Below are 22,998 nucleotides of genomic sequence, written 5' to 3'. Positions count from 1 at the left end.
ACAAATCAATAGAAACCCAGTTGAATTCTCTTGTACTAGCTGTGTACACTGATATAAGCCACGACTTATTAAACTGGAACGCAAGTGGTATGCAAGATGCCTAGAGGAGGGGTTGGCACCATTGCGTTCGATCAAATAGGTTACAGCTTCTGTGAGTGGCATTTTTAGAAGTTGGAGACTCAGATAAGGACAAACTTTATGGATGAACAATGTCAGGTGATGCGACGTTTCGATACAGATTATTGTATCCTGCTTGACAACGATACAGTAATCTATATCGAAACGTTACATCACCTGAATAAAGAAGTTGTTCATCCATAAAGTCTGTCCTTATCCAGATAGGTTACGTCAATCTGCGCATGTCATTATTGTGGACATGCGTAAACGTCAATGAACCCCCGTGTCCATTTCTTCTTTCATACTCAATCCGGAGTCGACAAAAGAAGACTGGGTGGCCATTACGTGATCTGGCTCGTCAGTTCGTGTCCTAGGTTAGTTGGTTTGTTGTTTAACGCCGCACTCAGCAATAGTCCAGCTATATGGCGGCTCGTGTCCTAGGACTAATTGTTGTTAATGTCAGTGACTACAAGATGCTTCATGTGACATCAAACATGCGGGTTCTGTTCCCCACACGGGTACAATGTGTGAAGCCCATTTCAGGTGTCCCCCGCAGAGATGTTGCAGGAATCATGATAAATTAGCCATAAAACCATGCTCACTTTGGCAGACCCAGACGTGCGTATTTACAAACCGCCCTTATACAGCTGGCCAATTTCAAACTGCGCTTTGACACAACAGTCCCCCATCGACAATCAGGACGTCCTAGACTTATCACGGCTTTCTCGTCTGTGTTCCCTGCAGCCAGAGAATCTTATTCTCGGCTAATTTAACATCTGCAGATCTCCGCCACAAGGGCTTAATCACTATGTTATATCATCTCATGAGAAGAGTTATTAGTTGTGATATGTAGTCCTCCTTAATCTCTGTATTTTGTTTTAAGGACGGACTGTTTAAATCCGTTGGGGGACGAGGACTTTTGTTTGACTTGTGTTGTTTTTTTCTTCTTGTCTTCTGTTTGTTTGTTTTCGTTTTTATCTTTTTCAGGGTGGGGGTGGGTGGGGGTATTTTTTGGGGGGTATTGGGTGGGTGGGTCTGAAGGAAAAAGAAAAGCGTAAAAGAGGTTATATATTAGACCACAGCACAGGACAGTTATGTCCAGTATGTCCATTAAACACAAAAAAATCCTTTTCATATACACTGAAATTATCCCATTTTTGAACGAAGGACGCTTTTTCAAAACACTTTGAGGACAATAACGTATTTCTTGACGTATGTGTGTAAAACACATTGAGTGGAACGAAACGTTGACCTTATGCATGAAATGCACTTTGAGAAACTGACGTATTCTGACGTATGTGTGTAAAACACATTCGAGTGGAAGGAAACGTTGACCTTTATACATGATAATGGATTGATGTGGTATCTTAAAACTGACGTATCCTGACGTACGTGTGTAAAACACATTCGAGTAGAAGCAAACATTGGCATTTATACATGATAATATATAGCTGAGATATGACCATCGATTCACCACAAGGGTATACCATGTACAGTGAGTGAGTGAGTGAGTTTAGGTTTACGCCGCTTTTAGCAATATTCCAGCAATATCACGGGGACACCAGAAATGGGCTTCACACATTGTACCCATGTGGGTAATTGAACCCGGTCTTCGGCACGACGAGCCAACGCTTTAACCACCAGGCTACCCCATTATACCGGGTAAAGCCCTTTTATTACACACACACACACACACACACACACACACACACACACACCTTTACAAACCCACTCCTATTCACGTCACTATCATGTGATCTCTTATGAGTGAGTGAGCTTGGCTTACTTCACTGTGAAGTTTATTGTGTAGGAGAACAGTTCGAAGTCATACAGATCATGATAACAAACCTAGAAACATAATAAGGACCCACGGGGATTCGAACCCATCAAAGGTTTGCCTCCCCAGATTGAATTGTGTCGCCACAGAGTGATCTTTATATGTCAGTATGTGACCTAGAGAGACTATCATTAACTTGTAACTGATAGTAATATGAGGAGGCAAATATGGGGTATTTAAGTTGAACATGTGTCACATGATGTACAAACGCTCCCCCTAAACAGCATCTGTTACAAGTGGTACGTATTAACCTTGAAGAACAAACCCTTGTTCATTTCCGAAAATATAGGACAAAGAAAATAAGAGAAGGTATTCATTGTTAAACACGATTCATGCTGCAAAATTCAAAATAATTCATGCTTCGATGTAATCATAACAAGTAAAATGGAATGGCGTAAAATGTGTCACACTACGGAACTTGTCTACTGGGTCAAGAGGTAACACGGGATATAATGACATGGCATGTGATAATATATCTATATTTCGTCCAAAAAGCAAGGTCAGTTGGAGAGGGATATAGGATGTAACTGACATGGCATGTGATAATATATCTATATTCGTCCAAAAAGCAAGGTCAATTGGAGAGGGATATAGGATGTATACACTAACGTATATCATGTTACAAGTGTGCAAGTGATCGACGACAACTGCTTACTAAGGCAAAATACTGTTAAAAGTTCCTGTTTTGAATATGCTGACTCAGGTAAAACCATAGTAACCAGGAGGCGGCAGGGTAGCCTAGTGGTTAAAGCGTTCGCTCGTCACGCCGAAGACCCGGGTTCGATTCCCCACATGGGTACAATGTGTGAAGCTCATTTCTGGTGTCCCTCCGCCGTGATATTGCTGGAATATTGCTAAAAGCGGCGTTAAACCAAACTCACTCACTCACTCATAGTCACCAGTGTTAGGTTATGTCTGTTGTTTCCAAGCCGCACTCAACGTATAGGACCACGCATATTGTAAATAATCGTCCATTGCTTGAAGTAGGTTCTTGTTTTTGACCCTATATTGTTATCACCCCGGTAGATAAAGTAGTAATCAGCATGTCCGTCCTCCGTCCGTTTAGTACTCGTGAAGATCCGGGTTAGAACTGATCTTCGGCAAACCATGCTTGCTATAAAGGGCGGCTAACGGGATCGGGTGGTCAGGCTCGCTGACTTGGTTGACACATGTCATCGATTCCCAATTGCGTAGATCGATACTCGTGCTGTTGATCACTGGATTGTCTATTCCAGACTCGCTTATTTACAGGCCGCTGCCATATAGCTGGAATATTGTTGAGTGCGGCGTTAAACACAAACCAACCATTTAATATTTCCTTGGGAAACTTGCTTTAAAGAACTGGTGTCTTTTGATGGTTTTAGAAATGCCAACAACCATTTTGTTTTCTCCGCCGAATTTTGCATGGAGGGTCATAAGGCCGAAGTGCGCCAGATCGGGGAATGTGCCATCTCCTGATAACTCTTGTTTGACAAAGTTCCTTATTTTGTATGTCCTCCCACCAATGAGTTGGCTGCTTGGTTGCTCCTATACCAACCACTGTTTCATGAATTGTTCTTTGTTTTTGACAGTGCAAAAACATTGTTTGAAACAGCTCCTTGTTTTGACAGTGACCCAACCACTGTTGCTTAAGAAGGTCTCGCCCTTGTTTTGATCCACGACTGTGTGATATGTTCTCGTTTAATATGGCCTCTTGCTGTGCCGCTATTCCAAATGCGGGTTGATGCAGTTTCTTGTTTTGACAGAGGTCCTGACCCGAAAACGACAAAGGACTGGAACGACCATAATGTGCGCTGTGCTGTTCTCTCGCTCTTGAAGGAAATCAACCAATCGACGCTTGCGAAGTTATCTCCCCTTTGTCAGTCAATGATATCCAACATCGCTAACGGCAAGTACATCAACAAGTTAAGCAGCGACAAGTGTGAGGAGTTCGGCGAGTGGTATCGGCGTTACACGAAACAGGCAGCAGGTAAGCATTAAACGGAAGCGCGCGAGGTCACACGAAACCGATCCCACTGGACCTAATACCTCAGTGTAGTAACCAAACACCTCTGTGTAGTAGCCAACACCTCTCTGTGTAGTAGCAGACACCTCAGTGTAGTAGCAAACACCTCTGTGTAGTAGCAGACACCTCAGTGTAGTAGCCAACACCTCAGTGTAGTAGCAGACACCTCAGTGTAGTAGCCAACACCTCCGTGTAGTAGCCAACACCTCAGTGTAGTAGCCAACACCTCAGTGTAGTAGCAGACACCTCAGTGTAGTAGCCAACACCTCCGTGTAGTAGCCAGACACCTCAGTGTAGTAGCCAACACCTCCGTGTAGTAGCAGACACCTCAGTGTAGTAGCCAACACCTCCGTGCAGTAGACACCCCTGTGTAGTAGACACCTCAGTGTAGTAGCCCAACACCTCCAGTGTAGTGTAGTAGCAGCCAACAGACACCTCAGTGTAGTAGCCAACACCTCAGTGTAGTAGCCAACACCTCAGTGTAGTAGCCAACACCTCAGTGTAGTAGCCAACACCTCAGTGTAGTAGCCAACACCTCAGTGTAGTAGTCAGTGTAGTAGCAACACCTCAGTGTAGTAGCAGACACCTCAGTGTAGTAGCCAACACCTCCGTGTAGTAGCCAACCTCAGTGTAGTAGTCAACACCTCAGTGTAGTAGCCAACACCTCCGTATAGTAGCCAACACCTCAGTGTAGTAGTCAACACCTCAGTGTAGTAGCCAACACCTCCGTATAGTAGCCAACCTCAGTGTAGTAGGCAACACCTCCGTGTAGTAGCCAACACCTCCGTATAGTAGCCAACCTCAGTGTAGTAGTCAACACCTCAGTGTAGTAGCCAACCTCAGTGTAGTAGTCAACACCTCCAGTGTAGTAGCCAACACCTCAGTGTAGTAGCCAACACCTCAGTGTAGTAGTCAACACCTCAGTGTAGTAGTCAACACCTCAGTGTAGTAGCCAACACCTCCGTGTAGTAGCCAACCTCAGTGTAGTAGCCAACACCTCCGTGTGTAGTAGCCAACACCTCAGTGTAGTAAGTGTAGTAGCCAACACCTCCGTGTAGTAGCCAACCACCTCAGTAGTAGCCAACACCTCAGTGTAGTAGCCAACACCTAGCCAACACCTCAGTGTAGTAGCCAACACCTCAGTGTAGTAGTCAACACCTCAGTGTAGTAGCCAACACCTCAGTGTAGTAGCCAACACCTCCGTATAGTAGCCACCTCAGTGTAGTAGCCAACACCTCAGTGTAGTAGCCAACACCTCCACTCCGTATGTAGTGTAGTAGCCAACACCTCCGTATAGTAGCCAACACCTCAGTGTAGTAGCCAACACCTCCGTGTGTAGCAGCAACACCTCCAGTGTAGTAGCCAACACCTCCGTATAGTAGCCAACACCTCAGTGTAGTAGTCAACACCTCAGTGTAGTAGCAGACACCTCAGTGTAGTAGCCAACACCTCCGTATAGTAGCCAACCTCAGTGTAGTAGTCAACACCTCAGTGTAGTAGCCAACACCTCCGTATAGTAGTAGCCAACACCTCAGTGTGGTAGCCAACACCTCAGTGTAGTAGCCAACACCTCAGTGTAGTAGCTGACAACCTTGGTGTAGTAGCCAAACACCTCGGTGTAGTAGCTGACATCGAAGTAGTAGCTGAACACCTGAGTAGAAGCCAAACACCTCCGCGGTAGTAGCCGAACATCTCAGTGTAGTAGTTGAACACCTCGGTGTAGTAGCCAAACACCTCCGTGTAGTAGCCAACACCTCGGTGTAGTAGCCAACACCTCGGTGTAGTAGCCGAACACCTTGGTGTAGTAGCTGAAAACCTTGGTGTAGTAGTTGAACATCTCTCCGTGTAGTAGCCAACACCTCAGCATAGTAGCCGAACACCCTCAGTGGAGGAGCCAACACCTCCAGTGTAGTAGCCAACACCTTGGTGTTGTAGCCGAAAACCTTGGTGTAGTAGCCAACACCTCAGTGTAGTAGCTGAACACCTTGGTGTAGTAAGCTGAACACCTTGGTGTAGTAGCTGAACATCTCGGTGTAGTAGCCAACACCTCAGCATAGTAGCAAGAACACCCAGTGTAGTAGTCCAACACCTCGGTGTAGTAGCCAACACCTTGGTGTTGTAGCCGAAAACCTTGGTGTAGTAGCCAACACCTCAGTGTAGTAGCTGAACACCTTGGTGTAGTAGCTGAACACCTTGGTGTAGTAGCTCAACACCTCAGCCTGCGTAGTAGCCGAACACCTCAGTGGAGGAGCCAACACCTCAGTGTAGTAGCCAACACATTGGTGTGTCGCAGCCAACACCTGCATGTAGTAGCCTAAACATCTCGGTGTAGTAGCCAACACCTTAGTGTAGTAGCCAACACCTTAGTGTAGTAGCCGAACATCTCAGTGGAGGAGCCAACACCTCAGTGGCATGTTAATAAACCAGGCAATCCAAATCAAGGCACAGGAAAGCGCATTGACAAACTTTGTTGAAACTGAAAACAATATGGTAATTTTGAATTATGTCTTCTGTGTAGAAGTACAGAGCTCCTGCTGCTAATGAGAAAAGGGCGTTTAGGAAATCTTTTCTTTTTTGCAATGCAGTTAGGGGCGGTAAAAACGTCTGTGGCAAAACACTTTTTGTAGCTTACCCAATTCAAAAATGCTATTAGGTTACGACAGGCAACAGAAGATTCGACTCAGATCAAGTAAATATATTATACGTCAATGGAAGAGAATAACCAGTCTCAATTATCCAACGGAATACACGCTCAAATCTTTGAAGGGCATTAAGAAGTGGAATGCAAATTATTCACAATACATAAGTTGACATCCATTAATCTTGCTTTTCTTAGGAACACATACTTTCGGAAATCAATACACACTGGTTGTACTATCAATGTTCCTTTGTCGGATTGTTGTGTGTATTTACAGATTTCCCATCCCTGGACACGAAGGGTGTCCCAAAGGACACTCGGTTGACGTTTCATCCCGATCTGGAGATTCCTCTTCTGAAGACGTGGTTTAAATCCTGCAAGACACCTTCTGCCGAGAAATTACGGTTTTATGCAAACGAACTCAACAAAGGTCATACACGCCAGGAAAGACCCAAAATTACCCCGGCTAGGTTGAAAATATGGTGGAAAAATGAGAAACAGAAAGTGAGGCGGCTTCAAAGAGAGCACGCACAGTTGCCAGGGCAACCTGCGTACGAACAGACGACACGGTTACCTGGAAGGCCTGACTTCGAGCAAGAATCACAGTTGCCCGGGCAAGGGTCGCGGTCAGTGATGTTGTCCGGCATGGGGTCGTTGCCAGACAAACCAGACCTAGACGGTGGAGGGGAGACCCGTGACCTTGTGTTCACAGGGGAGCTAAGTTCCATGCAAACAGACGAATTACCTTCATGTTCCTTCCCGGACATGTTGTGATGTTTTCAAATTATCCATGTGACCCAAATATGGTGCTTCATCGGGGAGATTATTCTTGTGGATTTCATTACAGTGGTGTGTGTTCAACGATCAGTCCTATGGAGAACATACGGGCGTCCCAGCGTCGCAATTTGCAGTGCACAGTTGCGTCCCTTACTGCTGTACCAGGATCTGTTGGTCCTGGGTTTGAATTCCCCATATGGCACGGCCATGATTATTGATCTGTGTGAACAAATCTCATGCTCGTTTACTTCACCAATTGTGGTAGGACTACCAGCTGTATCAGTCCCGGTTCTCCTCTCACCTAGAGCCACAGGACTCATTTGGATACATCTAGTGAGCTACTATACAAAATGGCTGTTCCAAACTGACTCAGGTTCAGATAACCCATGTTTGTATTGTATTGTTTCAGAGGCGATCAGACCAGAGCAATTAAATCAGTATCAACGTCACAAACATTGTTTACTCTGACAGTGTAATTAATGGCTCCGCATTCCATCATATAAGAGGGGGTATAAGGTGGCTGAACTAAATTATACTACTCAATTGTTTATTGGGATAGTCATATTTACATTGGTATATCAAGCGAATCGGGGGAGAAAGAGATAGAGAGAGAGAGAGAATATAAATACCCTCATCAAAATAGGAGTTTGAGATACCCAAAGTACTGTAGATAGCATTTGTACCAAATAGTATTTTACAATAAATGTCTTAGCATTTTACTTGTCCGCATGGTGTTAAATGGCCATGTGACGCAGTGACAAGTCCATACAGCCGATTGATGAGATGGGACGGTTCCTATGCATAATCAGGCGATTTGAATGTAAGCCTGACACCCGGCATTGCTCATGATGTCACGACCTGTGCGCCTTGCCCATACACAATTTACAGACAGCAGGAATATAGATGGATATGAAGGAGGGGGAATCTCATGTCGCTGTGCTGTACAAGGTCATTTCCCTCTCAGCCTACTGTTACATCTTTGATACGAGAAGTAATTGAAGCTCACGTAAAATACTCTTGTCGTGGTTGCAGGAGGATGGCCAGATTTTTGTTTCATCGATAAGTTATTACAATATAGATGAGTTAGCATTTCACTGCACTACACACTTGTGAATTTATGAGACAATTTATCAAAGATTTACAAAGCTGAGTATAAACCCAGCGTTGCTATTAGAAAGGAATACAGTGGAACCTCGCTTATACGGCCCCCTGATATCTGGAAACCTCGCATTTACGTGACTCGAAATAAACATAAAATCCCTCATTTAACCGGAAATTCGGCTTCCGGATCGGGACAGTGACTTTCTATTACCAACTGTGTAAAATACACAGTATTGTGTCTCCCTTACCGGACACTAACCACACTTTATGATGTACGACGTAACGTTTTGCAATTCATCACCGGGCATCACCCTTGATGTTGAATCAAGGGTCGGGTATCATGTGATCTGTGTTAATCTACTCGTGTCATTTAACATGCTTGTTGTAAATAAATGTTTCTCCCATATATTGACTTATGCTTGTACGACATTGTTTAATTTTATTCAAAATTTCATTAATATATTTCCACTAGTCGTGATCGACCAAGCCACCTGGATTTACACCAACCACTGGGATATAACCTCGATATGAGCTTTGATGCGAGTGTAAGTTGATAATTGAAATATACATATAAACTTCTTACTTTGACTCATATTTGTTTAAGCATTATAATCACATTCCAACAATAGCGTCTTCGCAATAGAAATAACAGGGTCGAGGGAAATCTCAAGATGACTCGTCAAGCTATGCTATCCGACAATAGCAATCAGTTGTACCAAGGTGGCACGCTTGTAGTGATAACTGGTCTATATATACGTAAACACAGCTACTAATATAACACCATACTGGAATATAGGATTCCTGATACAAGACTAAGCTCCAGATACAAATTATCGTGGCCATTGTGGCAAACTTCCTGTTACATTATAAGATTGAACTGTACTACTGGTAGATGGTGTGATGACCTGGAACAGGACACATGACCTATAATGGGCTGACATAACCTGATGTGGGGTCTGGTTGGGAAAAACGACTTTTTCACATTTATATACATGTATCAAAACAAACAACAGGGAAGAAGCATTGTGTGCAAAGTTAGAGATCTGAGCAATGGAGATGGTTGTGTCTCGAGCTTTGGAGTCCAATGGGTTCCAGATATTTATCAAAATAGAATGGTCATGTTATACACTGGACATTCGAAGGCGACAATGTCACATTTGATTCTGTCCTTTATTTTAAAGAAATCTAGAAAACATCCTAGGTTGAAAGTAGTCACTCAGCAGTTTACAGCAATAGTAGCAATGTCACAAGCAGAAATCATGAACACATGACATGTTTTATAGGGAACAACTTCTTTTTATTATTTACATGTTTCAGAGCTAATTCTTGCTGAAACATCGTATAAAGAATAAAAGAAGTTGTTATCCATAAAAGTTCAAACGTGTCATGTATTCATGTTCGTCCAGCTTCTCATGACTTTCGAGAACACCAAGCAACAATCAGCAAAAGTCACAATATTTTGACCAGCCAATCCTCATTTTTTGTACACTTATAACTGCAAGCATGACATACCACCAAATGGTTTGTGATCCGCTAATGGTTAGTGGAGAGTTGGTCTGAAGGGAGTGGCTGGGATCATTTTACGTCACTTCTGGCAATATTCCCACAATATAACAGTTGGGAGACCCAAAACTGAAAATCTTAATATAAATTGTATATTTATATACTTATCCTATCTCACGGTATGCACTTCTCGCTCTTGACTCGACACTGAGTGGAACGCTGTAAACTTTTTCCCTAGGCCTCTCTTGTCCATCCGCCTTAGCTGTCTTATAGTGAGGGTAGTATGGAGTGCTTGGGTGGATGGACAAGAGAGGCCTAAGGGAAAAGTTTACATTGTTCCACTCACAGTGTCGAATCAAGAGAGAGAAGTGCATACCGTGAGATAGGATAAGTTTAAAAATTGGGCTTTACACATTCTCCCAGTGTTTGAACAAATTGAACCCAGGTTTTCAGCAAAAGATGAGCAAATGCCCACCCCTATCCCAATAGTATTAACTCCAAATTCAGTAGTATTTACGCCATCATTCACGTACAAGAAAGTGTGACTGACAATGCTTTCCCTCCAGCTGGCTGCAATGGTAATGTCATGTGTTAAATTGTACTACTACATTTTCTGTTACATGCACTTAACATAAACATCAGTTTTAGTGACAAGACAAAACCAAAGATGTTTTATTCATGTTTTATTCATCCTAGTCATCTTTCATTTTGCCTCCACCTGAGAACAAACTGGAAAGGAATGACTTGCTTGACCCTGCAGCTTTTGAACTGAGTCGTTCTGGCTTCTTTCCACTTCCAAGCTTTTGTTTCTTTGCCAAAATCTCATCTTCTGTGTCTCTCAGTTTGAATTTAAAATCCTGCACCTCAAACTTTTCTCCCTGTTTCCTTTTCCTCTGCTCAATGTCTTTCAACATTCTACTCTTTTCAAAATTCTGTTTATGGAAGTCAGCCTCACGTTTAACCTGAGATATCTCTGTCCTCATTCTTTGTTCGTGGACTGCCTTCTCATAGGCAAGTCTTTCATTGAGGTGGGCCCATTTAAATTTATGTAAATATTTGATATTCCAGATTTCTTCATACCATGGACTCTTCCTTTTGCCTCCTATCTGCTGGTTGTTGAGGTTGGCTGCCACTCTCTTTGCCTTCCTCTTGTCTTCGAACTCCACCCAACCTTCACTGAAACACCTCACTTTCTTCCCTCGCTTGTGACCTTTGGCTGCAACAAAAAGAACAAATGAAACTTACAGGGACAGTTAGGTTACGATATTTTTACTCATAACTGAGCTACATAAAGGAGCTACAAGGCTATCTTTCAGTACCCAGTAGGAGTTGCTTAAGTTGCTGAGAATTAAAATTGAGTGCACACTCCACCACTGACTGAGAAACTAATGTAGCACTTTTGAGCATGCTTTATCATGTCCAAGATATTTTTATGGATTAAACTTCTTTTTTAATTTCTCTCACGACGTTTCCGAGACCATTCCAGGTCCCTTCATCAGATGAACTGGCAGTTAGGACTATGACATTGTCACTATGAACTCTTCAAACTCACTTATACAGTACTCTCCCTAGTGTACTGTGATGTCACTTGCATTGTGAAGTCATAACTCAGTTATGACATCATAGTGACGACGTCATAGTCCTAACTGCCAGTTCACCTGATGAAGGGACCTGGATTGGTCTCGAAACGTCGTGAGAGAAATTATAAAAGAAGTTTAATCCATAAAAATATCTTGGACATCAATGTACAACTTCTAAATGCCACTGAAAGACATGCTTTATCATGTTTATGGTGCAGATTTGGTATGTTATAAATATTATTATCTGACCAACAAAAATCAGATGATTTCTTTTTAATCAATTTGATGAAATACCAGTTTTGACAAGTGGTTTGTATTTTACACATTTCCACTAGATGCAACAGTCATATATATTCACTGGTGGTGGATTTAAGTAGTGTACACAAAATGTGAGAAGTTCTGGTGACTGGTTAAGAGACATCATATATCATTAAAGGTAATAACCAGTCTTAAACATTTCTTACATGATCTGAAGCTTATAAAATCTTGTTTCGAAGAATTAGGATCGTAAATATAATTTTAGTGTGACCCTGTAATGTTTAGTGGGAGAACTGCACTTTACCGGGCGCACTTTTTCAGCTTAAATAGCGCTGTTGGGGTTCCCTAACCCTAACCATGCTAACCCCTAACCCTAAGGATCGTAAAGGGTGCCTATCCCTAAGGATCGTAAAGGGTGGCATACCCTAACCCTAAGGATCGTAAAGGGTGGCATACCCTAACCCTAAGGATCGTAAAGGGAGCAGCGAGGGCTGTGCCCGGTAAAGTGCATTCTAGCCTGTTTAGTTATCAGGGAAAGAAACCTTTCAAAATTTCCCACTAGACCACAGGACCATTAAGTGGACAATAATTAGTGGTCCTGTCTGTACTTCACTGGTCCAAAATAACATTCGTAGATTTACTTGAAAGAGCTCCTTCCGTTCCCCCATATTTTGTGTAACAATACTGTGCCTGGTATAGGTATCGCAACATGGTTCGACCCAATATATTGTAATTAATTTTGGGGCTTTTAGTTATTTGTGAGTTCTCTAGTAATTGTTGTTTAGGTTTTGTTAAATAACTTGTAAATATTATTTGGGATGGGGAAACGGGAGAAACTCTTACACAAATGGGCCATTGGAAAGAAAATCGATTGGTACTTCAGAACAAAATATATCACCTTCTACTTATCTGAAAACCAAACAAAATCCCGTCGAAGCATGGTTGTGAACGAATACCGAACAACCATGGTACTTACTGTCTGGCTGTAAGAAAATCTTCCCGACTTCCCCATGCTGACTGAAAATACTTCGGATCGTTGTAACGTTCATCATCATTGGAATTCTGCTAAGGTATATTATGCCAGGTTCTTTTAGTTTCTTTGTTTTTGACTTTGATTTTGATTCAGACTCATCTGAAACTTGAACGTGTTCCTCGTCGGAAGCCATCTTGGGAGCTCTTCGCAGCGTTGGAAGTCCCAAATGAGGCATGCGCTGCTGTGGAGCATTCATATAAAATCCGGAAAATCATAAGGTGTCTGAACCAGGCATTGCCCGTGATGTTGCTTGAATGGAGGGAACATTATTTTGTCTTCCGGACACTTGTATTCAACTGCAAATACCCGTGTCGATATAATCAATATAATAACTTTATCAAAATAATACGTAGTACAAAAACTTGAACGAAAAACTGACAATCCAATAATGTATATTTCAAAGCAAAGAGAAGGGCATCTTGGTTATTTTGAACACACCCCTATAATTATTCTTAAGTTTGCATTGATGATATTGTATATATAAGCCGGACGTCTATATAACGCTCCTTGATGTAAGCCACCCCGCTAAAATGCACATTTTCTACGACATGAAAGATGACTCTGCCTCAAAGTGTAATTGTGTGACGATATCACAGGGGAAGAAGACAATTCATTCATGTCAAATATTTCGAAAGTCTGTTATTTATAAGCCTGACGTGTAGTTTAACTGTGAACTTTATGGGTGTTACGCTTCGCAGGGTCTCCTGTTACACACTGCCTCGAATAAATTGGGATATAAAGCTGGTATATCACCATGTTGTTGGATTATATTGTCAACTTAGTGCCGTGGAAGAAATACGTGCTGAACCTGCACAAATTATCCGTGAAAGCCGACCCAATAGTCTATACGTCCCCACCCCTTAAACATGCGACCCTGATGTAAGATTACCCCCCTCCCTTTACCGGCAGGGTGGCCCAGATCCACCCCTTCTCACACTGTCTCCCCAGCATGGTAATAAAACAGTTAAACCACTATTATCAGTTTATCAAATCAACAGTCAGTTTAATCCCAGTCACACATATTTAAATTATCCACACAGACATGTAATGTGGGGTAGTACACCAGGTCAGGTCCACTTTCGCGGTCTACACCAGCATGATGAACAGAAGCAAGGACACACAGCCACTAAAGTTTTGTTTCGTAAGTTGATTCTGATAGCTATTTTGCTTTTGACAAAGGTCGGGGGTTGAGGATTATTTTAGAAAAGATAACAGTGCGAGAACTGAACAGTTCTCATTTGAAACTGTGCTTACTTGGATCAACTGTGCGTCGACATGTTTCTCTTTGCATAGGAAACCAGTTGTTTAACTCACCTGCCTAGGTAAAAGAATATACTTTCAGATTAAACTTTGTTAGTATATGGGGTTATTAATGCATGGGAATTGAATCGAATCACCCACTCAACCAAGCAGGTTGAGAAGCTCAATCTTGGCAAGTTCGTTTAATACATAATTAGCGACTCCATAGAGTGAGTGAGTTAATATTTAATGTCACATGGGCAATATTTCAGCCATATCGACAACACGGATGACTTTTCCATTCTTCATTTTTGTGTCTGCTCTCTAGAAAGTTCAGCCCCTGCTCTGTTTCATCCGATGTACAGGGAGGAGGTGCCCTACGTGGGTCAAGAAGTAATACAGTATATAGAGACTGTGACGTTTAGGAATATATTACACCCATAGCTTCAAATTATACGCTTATAACTACATGTCCATGAACGGGACTATTTTTACTGTAACACTTGAGGATGTATTTTTGTTGCCAGCACTTTGGGGAAAATTGTTTCATTTATTTAATCCCGCTACCATACTCATTCTAAAATGTTATATCCAAAATTCAAACATATGTATAATTATACACGCGTTACATGCATGGCCGTTTTCGATAGGTACGAATCTCGTTGGGTACGAATTAATTTTACATAAAGCCTGGTTTTATAACTTTTGAATGTTACGCTGGTTCTCTGGACGCGTTGATAACACGAGTTTGTACAATGCAGGAATTAGTCTGTCTCTCAGTCCCTGAACCACATTATTTTCCGTACAGCCTAGCGTTCCCTGCAGTGCTAAAGCCCTAAACGAAGCAAGTCTAGATTTCCCCAGGTTCAGGTTCTGAATCTCTGGTGTCCCTAGGGCTCCTTTTCAATTTAAATGGGCTTGTTTGTTACTATCAAAATTATATATATTCAGAGACTAAGCATGAGTCTATGGAGAAATCAACAATACTATATACTATAAGACAGTGTTCGACAATGATTCGTACACAAGGTTTTGAACAAAGATTCGTAAACATGTCATGGTGTAGTTAGAGTCGAATGAATGGACAGAATGAATTCGACAGAGTATGAATTTAGGGGTCACTTTCACTTGTCTTACATGAAGACGTAGAAACCTGTTCACCAGGTAACGATTTGTTTATCATTGTTTACATCAAACTGCAAACTTTAGCTAGACAACGGCCGCAATCCGCGGGTGTTCAATGGTAGCTCAGCGTTTCTACGCGGGTAGCAGAATCCATGGTATTGTGTACCTTGTTAGCGTGGCATCCTTTGCTACATTTACAGTCTACAGGTAACTCATCCTGACTACGTGTGTCTCACAAATTGTATTTAACTCTGTAGGGTATGGTATACAATAACACAAAGGGCATTTACTGTAGGTGAAGATATGTGAACCCGTAGGGACCATGTCGCCGCTGTTTGATGCTCGGGGTGACAATACGCTGGACGGAGGATAATGTGCTTAGAGAAACAAACAGCCCTCTAATTACTTCCCTGTTAAAGCTAGTGTTACCTTTACCAGAGAAACAAACAGCCCTCTAATTACTTCCCTGTTAAAGCTAGTGTTACCTTTACCAGAGAAACAAACAGCCCTCTAATTACTTCCCTGTTAAAGCTAGTGTTACCTTTACCAGAGAAACAAACAGCCCTCTAATTACTTCCCTGTTAAAGCTAGTGTTACCTTTACCAGAGAAACAAACAGCTCCCTCTAATTACTTCCCTGTTAAAGCTAGTGTTACCTTTACCAGAGAAACAAACAGCCCCTCTAATTACTTCCCCTGTTAAAGCTAGTGTTACCTTTACCAGAAAACAAACAGCCCTCTAATTACTCCCCTGTTAAAGCTTAGTGTTACCTTTACCAGAGAAACAAACAGCCCTCTAATTACTTCCCTGTTAAAGCTAGTGTTACCGTTACCAGAGAAATAAACAGCTCCTCTAATTACTTCCTGTCCAAAGCTAGTGTTACCTTTTACCAGAGAAACAAACAGCCCTCTAATTACTTCCTGTTAAAGCTAGTGTTACCTTTACCAGAGAAACAAACAGCCCTCTAATTACTTCCCTGTTAAAGCTAGTGTTACCTTTACCAGAGAAACAAACAGCCCTCTAATTACTTCCCCTGTTAAAGCTTAGTGTTACCTTTACCAGAAAAACAAACAGCCCTTCCTAATTACTCCCCTGTTAAAGCTAGTGTTACCTTTACCAGAGAAACAAACAGCCCTCTAATTACTTCCCTGTTAAAGCTAGTGTTACCTTTACCAGAGAAACAAACAGCCCTCTAATTACTTCCCTGTTAAAGCTAGTGTTACCTTTACCAGAGAAACAAACAGCCCTCTAATTACTTCCCTGTTAAAGCTAGTGTTACCTTTACCAGAGAAACAAACAGCCCTCTAGACTACTCCCCTGTTAAAGCTAGTGTTACCTTTACCAGAGAAACAAACAGCCCTCTAATTACTCCCTCTAAAGCTAGTGTTACCTTTACCAGAGAAACAAACAGCCCTCTAATTACTTCCCTGTTAAAGCTAGTGTTACCTTTACCAGAGAAACAAACAGCCCTCTAATTACTCCCTGTTAAAGCTAGTGTTACCTTTACCAGAGAAACAAACAGCCCTCTAATTACTTCCCTGTTAAGGCTAGTGTTACCTTTACCAGAGAAACAAACAGCCCTCTAATTACTTCCCTGTTAAAGCTAGTGTTACCTTTACCAGAGAAACAAACAGCCCTCTAATTACTTCCCTGTTAAAGCTAGTGTTACCTTTACCAGAGAAACAAACAGCCCTCTAATTACTCCCCTGTTAAAGCTTAGTGTTACCTTTACCAGAGAAACAAACAGCCCTCTAATTACTTCCCTTTAAGGCTAGTGTTACCTTTACCAGAGAAACAAACAGCCCTCTAATTACTTCCCTGTTAAAGCTAGTGTTACCTTTACCAGAGAAACAAACAGCCCTCTAATTACTTCCCTGTCAAAGCTAGTGTTACCTTTACCAGAGAAACAAACAGCCCTCTAATTACTCCCTGTTAAAGCTAGTGTTACCTTTACCAGAGAAACAAACAGCCCTCTAATTACTTCCCTGTTAAAGCTAGTGTTACCTTTACCAGAGAAACAAACAGCCCTCTAATTACTTCCCTGTTAAAGCTAGTGTTACCTTTACCAGAGAAACAAACAGCCCTCTAATTACTTCCCTGTTAAAGCTAGTGTTACATTTACGGATAGAAGAGGGTGTCTACGTGTACCTGGAGAAAACTTTTCTCACCAGGGATGGATATGCCCTTGTGTTAGGAGATAGGTAAATGTGCAATGATCTACTGGAGGATTTCAGCACAGTGACCATAGTCATGGAATGATTGAGTCCCATGAATTAAATGCTCTCCGCATAATTAGTAGCTTTCCATGAACACAAAGTTGACACACATGGGTTACATATATCCCTAAAAACCGACCTTAAACAATAGTCATTATTCGCATTTAAATCCGACCGCCTCCATGGTGTGGTGGTTAGAGCGTCCGCCCGGAGAGTGGAAGGTCGCGGGTTGGAACCCCGACCGCGTCATACAAAAAGACGTTAAAATATGGTACTTGTTGGTCCCTGCCTGGCGCTCGGCATTAATGGGTACAACAAGGACTGGTCGGCTCGGAGTCAGTATAATGTGAGGGATATTTATGCTTCACTGCGGCATGGTATCTCAGTGGGCTAGTACTATAAAACCAGCTTAAGTCTGGGCTAGTACAAGCAGCCACACATACACATACACACGCATGCACGTCGTCATATGAGCGAAATATTCAAGTGCAACGTTAAACTCCATTTGACCTCATCTCATGCATTTAAATCTGTCTTCAAGAGCGCTAAACTAACAGTTCCACACTCGGAAATTGTTCCAGATTCTGATGGCGTTGCTGCTGAATGACGTCAGAACTGCTCCAGACCCATGTAAGGTAGGAATACGTCGGTGTTAGTGTCTTCTATATATAATATACATATATATGTGGGGACCAAGTAATAAATCTGATATGTATGTACCTGGTTCTCCATAAACCGCCTCCGTGTTGTAGTGGTTAGAGCGTGGCCGTCGCGCTGGTTTGTTAATTGACTCAGAGCTGTATATGTATGGAAGGTCGCGGGTTCGATCTGATCCCCGACTGCGTCATACCAAAACACGTTAAAATATGGTACTTGTCGGTCCCTGCCTGGCGCTCGGCATTAATGGGTACAACAAGGACTGGTCGGCTCGGAGTCAGTATAATGTGTCTGAGTGGGGTATTCATGCTTCACTGCGGCATGGTATTCAGTGGGCTAGCACTATAAAACCAGCTTCAGTCTGGGCTAGTACAAGCAGCCGCACATACACATACACACACATGCACGTCGTCATATGAGCGAAATATTCTCAAGCACGACGTTAAACCCAATTTCACCTCACCTCACCTGGTACCCATAACGCTATCTCCTGGTAGTCAGGTAGTCAGGCGCACACAGTTGCGATACCTGATATGAGTGCGTATGGTTTTACGCCGCTTTTAGCAATATTCCAGCAATATCACGGCGGGGGACACCAGAAATGACCTGATATGAGGCTGCGATACCTGATATGAGGCTGGGCCTAGATTTTCGAAGCTCTCTTAGCGCTAAGATAGTCGTAAGTGTCATACATTAAAATTAACTTAGGGCTATCTTAGCGCTAAGAGAGCTTCGAAAATCTAGGCCCTGGTTCACTAATTCACTCCCTGGCCGCTGGAGTATGTTACCTCAGATAACAAAGGCTTATTCAAGATATTACGACTGCTATCGGCTATAGTTGATGTCACAGCCTGTCTTTAGAACAATGGGTAATCTTCTATATCGCTGATGACATCATTGGTATACCCACCCTATGTAGCATTATGTTCTTGACCGTGATTACATTTTGTAAGAACTGGACGACTTTGTCCTGCCTTATGTTGGTAATGTATACTGATAAACCTCAATGGCCCACATCTGTGTGTTTGTATTTGAATACTCTTTGTAATTACCCGTAAAGATCCGGGCTGAATTTGTCTTCAGCAACCAATGCTTGTCGTAAGAGGCGACTCATCCAGGAATCCAGGAATTTTCAAAGGGGTGGGTTGCATAGGCGGATCCAGAGGGGTGGGGTGTGTGCACACCCTCCCTTTTGTCCTGACATTTTATTAAATGACCATTGAAACTCTCGTGAAATGAAGTGTGGTATGCACCCCTCCTTTCTCAAAAGTGTATCCGCCCCTGGGGTGGGGTGGTTTCGAACCTACCCATCCCCGGCTCCGCCAATGCAAAACATAAATTCAATGTGGCCTTCAGTCATTTTCAAACCAAACCTTTGTAATAATTTCCATGCCATTACGTTTCAGGTGTTATCTTGCAGAGAGGGGACTGTTTGTAAACTAGTGGAAATATGCGCTCCAGTGTGCGCGGTTGTTCCAGTCTGTACAACTCCCGGTAAATTGTTGACAAATGATATGCTGACTACTCAACAGATAACGATTGGGAACCTTCATTGGTCTACTATGTACCTTGTTATACATGTTGGAAGCTACTTGGGGCGGTTTGGGAGCCTTGCGGTTAAAGCACTACGGGTTTTATTCCCCACATGGATCCCATTTCTGGTGTCCCCTACAGTAATATTGCTTGAATATTGCTAAAAGGTGTAAAACCATACACACTCACCCTTCTTTCAACTGTTACTAAGAGACTGGAGGACCTCAAAAATCGCCCAATTGGTACTTTCCTTCCAACTCACATCATTACTATAATTGAACGTACGTTTTGCAAACAAACAATATATTTGTTTTATAAAGCCTACATCAATGCATTAAAGGAATCCATTTATTAAGCCGTTCCATGAAATAAGCTCCACATATAATCAAAAGTTGTATATTCCCTTGACCAATGTTTCAGCTCCAGCTACGACCAGCAACCCATGTGTCGAAGGCAGTCCCTTGATCACCACATTCGGCCAAGAGAAAACTTGCACAGAGGGGGTTGATTCCTGTCCCGGGGGTCTGGGATGTGTCACAGAATCTGTCGGCAGCCAGGGGCGGTGCTGTCCGACCGGTGGACCGGCGTCAGTCAACAGTAAGCAAAATGGAACCTTTGGCAACGTGATACCGATTTCAGGTCATACAACCTCTAGGATGTCATGTGTACGCCGCATGGTGTTTTTCGCCGCAGTCAGCTATTTTCCCTCTGTATCACCCTGTACAAAGTAAAACCTGGATTGCATGAACAACGACCCTAGCCGTCGCGTCATTGTGATGACTCACATCGATATAAACCATACCCTGTAACCACCCTTAATCAGGGTATGAAACTCCAAAAAAATTCACCCAGATCACAGGGCTAACAGCCCTGACCAAAACTTACCTGCCCGCAAATAATTTAGGTTTGACAACCGACGTAGTTTATGATCCGATAGGAATTCATCATTTGTTTTTACGAGTGAATTAATAATGATTTATTATCCTGAAATATGATAAATATCTTCATATACATGTCTAAAGTTTAACCGACCGTCGGGCAGGTGAATTTGAGAATCTGGCAGTCCGTGTTGAAAATAACCCGCCCCGGTCGGTCGGGCAGGCAGGCATTTCGAACGCTGCCTTAATATTCTGGTCTCACAACAAAAGGATCTGGCCCCGGCCCTTTTCTGCCCTGGAACATCAGCATGGTTCTTCCACCGTTTAAAGCAATGTCTTCAGTGTCCGGGGACTCGGACGTGCACGAATGCTTATAAGCTTGGCTACCCGCAGCCCCATAAATCTGATATTGCCCTAAACACACAACAAACATCTTAAACTGTCATTTGAATTCCATCCGAGATACTATTTTATAACAATACTGCTCTAAACAAGTTAAGGAATGCCCATAATTGACAGGCCACCAGCCATGAGAGATTATTTATAGTTGGATGACATCGGGTGTTAACCTCTTTAGGGTAGTATAATATAGTGAGTGAGTATTGTTTTACGCCGCTTCTAGCAATATTCCAGAAATATCACGGCGGGGGACACCAGAAATGGGCTTCACACATTGTTCCCATGTGGGAATCGAACCCGGGTCTTCGGTGTGACGAGCGAACGCTTTAACCACCAGGCTACCCCACCGCCCCCGTAGTATAATATAGAGTTGATGTAGTTATGTCTTCACACTCGGTATGAACCGTATACCTTTGTCTAACTGTCAATCACCATTTGTTAAAGGTAAGAAGCCCGGTTCATGTCCTGCGTCAACCGGGTACGGCATCTGTTTCAACTTCTGTGGCCGAGACATTGACTGCGTAGACAGTCAGAAGTGCTGCTTTAATGGTTGTGGCCACGCATGCGTCGTCCCTCAAAGTGAAACGTCTCAAGTGCAACCTCCTCACCGCAACACGGCCTCCTTGACGAACTCCCCGTCATCGCCTGCCACTCCTGGAACCTGTCCCAAAGTGAAGACATTTGGCGAGTGTATCAGGATGTGTCGGTCTGACAGCGAGTGTTCCAGCGGCACAAAATGTTGCAGCAATGGATGTGGCTGGACGTGTCAGTCTCCGGTTCTCCCACCAAAACCAGGCACGTGTCCGCGAGACTACAACAACGAACCCTGTTTCTCACGTGACCAATGTGAGCACGACTCCGACTGTACCGGAAGTCTGAAATGTTGCTCGACAAACTGCGGGAGACAGTGTCGGGAGCCGAACAGTACCCCACCCCTCGTCCTGGAGTGTGCCCCGCCATTGACAGACGTTCAGCTCTCGCCGTTAGCTGCAGCGTTCGTTTCGATCTGTGTCTGGTGGACGTGCAGTGTCCAGGGACCATGAAGTGTTGTGAATCCGTCTGCGGCAAGAAGTGCCAGAATGCTCTGCCCCGCGAGGTGAGGGGTAAGCATGGCCAGTGCCCCGCCCCTGGGGACAACCCAAGCGGGTATGGGGTCTCCATGTGTGTCAGCTTCTGTTCCAGGGACTCCGACTGCCCGATGACCCAGAAGTGTTGTCTGAGGAGCGACGGCTGCAGCCACATCTGCACCAATCCCATCGGTTGACATCTACAACGCCTGTGATCTCCACTTGTTTTCTACTCTGTAATACGAAATACATGTATATGAATATCGACTAAACACCAATAGTTTTAGCAGAGATTAGGGACCAGAAGGAATCCACAATGTCTTCGGTGAGCTACGACAGGTCTAAGTCTATGGTAAACGTTTAGACTTACGATAAACGTAGCTGTAAGACCGCCCAACTTTGTGGATCAATCTCAAACATAATTATATACGCAATACAGGGACACGTCGTATCTCAAAGTTGTAATGTAAACGTGTAATGTAATTTAGGCATGTAATTTAGGAGGATCCATCCAGGTCCTACTCTGGTCACCAAAAATATGTATTTCAATCCACAATCATGCAATAAAACACGTGTGCAGAAAAATCGTCTTTAGAATGGAATTATGTTTGGAATGTTTTGTATGTTAAATGTTTTGCCCTGAAAGGCCTCCATCGTATATGCGGCTGCTCGGCGTTAGTGTACCGTAATTTTAAGAACGTACAAATGGGACATGACCTTGTCGCAAAGACAATCCCCACCCCACCCCTTTCAGGATGTCGTCCTTACGAGTTCTACATCCCTTGAACTGCATAGAGTTATCTAAAAGCAGGTCTACGGCTGTCACCAGCAATACGTACTCCAACAAAAATGATCAAGTCATTTAAAACAACTTTCCTCTCAATTTTGAGATTTAACCACAACTTTCCTCTCATATTTTAGATTAACAGTAAATCAATTCTCTAATTACACGATGACTGTTTTGGTTTTAACGTGTTCCTATACACTGAAATTGGTACGCCCTCATTACTACGTATATAACTGGCTTACAGACATA

At 43.0% G+C, this 22,998-nt stretch overlaps 3 protein-coding genes across 3 annotated transcripts; 2 read left to right on the top strand and 1 right to left on the bottom strand.

Moving 5' to 3' along the window:
* Positions 1-390: 390 nt before the first annotated feature.
* LOC124257358 lies at positions 391-7,655 on the top strand. Its single transcript, XM_046691402.1, has 3 exons — positions 391-491; positions 3,700-3,923; positions 6,875-7,655. The coding sequence occupies exons 1-3, from the start codon at positions 391-393 to the stop codon at positions 7,369-7,371; spliced, it is 822 nt and encodes a 273-aa protein (XP_046547358.1). The 3' UTR covers positions 7,372-7,655.
* A 2,989-nt stretch (positions 7,656-10,644) lies between these two features.
* LOC124257423 (activator of basal transcription 1-like) lies at positions 10,645-13,060 on the bottom strand. The gene is made up of 2 exons (XM_046691473.1): positions 12,793-13,060; positions 10,645-11,194 (listed from the first exon to the last, which is right to left on the bottom strand). The coding sequence occupies exons 1-2, from the start codon at positions 13,043-13,045 to the stop codon at positions 10,671-10,673; spliced, it is 777 nt and encodes a 258-aa protein (XP_046547429.1). The 5' UTR covers positions 13,046-13,060; the 3' UTR covers positions 10,645-10,670.
* Positions 13,061-18,013: 4,953 nt separating this feature from the next.
* On the top strand, positions 18,014-22,547 carry LOC124257363 (WAP four-disulfide core domain protein 3-like). Its single transcript, XM_046691407.1, has 4 exons — positions 18,014-18,063; positions 19,492-19,579; positions 20,039-20,215; positions 21,340-22,547. The coding sequence occupies exons 1-4, from the start codon at positions 18,016-18,018 to the stop codon at positions 21,936-21,938; spliced, it is 912 nt and encodes a 303-aa protein (XP_046547363.1). The 5' UTR covers positions 18,014-18,015; the 3' UTR covers positions 21,939-22,547.
* The last annotated feature ends 451 nt before the right edge of the window (positions 22,548-22,998 follow it).

Source organism: Haliotis rubra, unplaced genomic scaffold, assembly GCF_003918875.1.
Source record: "Haliotis rubra isolate DU_JTF1 unplaced genomic scaffold, ASM391887v1 Scf66, whole genome shotgun sequence".
Lineage (NCBI taxonomy): Eukaryota > Metazoa > Mollusca > Gastropoda > Lepetellida > Haliotidae > Haliotis > Haliotis rubra.
The sequence above is the reverse complement of the archived record's forward strand: the minus strand, read 5'-3'. Positions and strand labels throughout refer to the sequence as shown.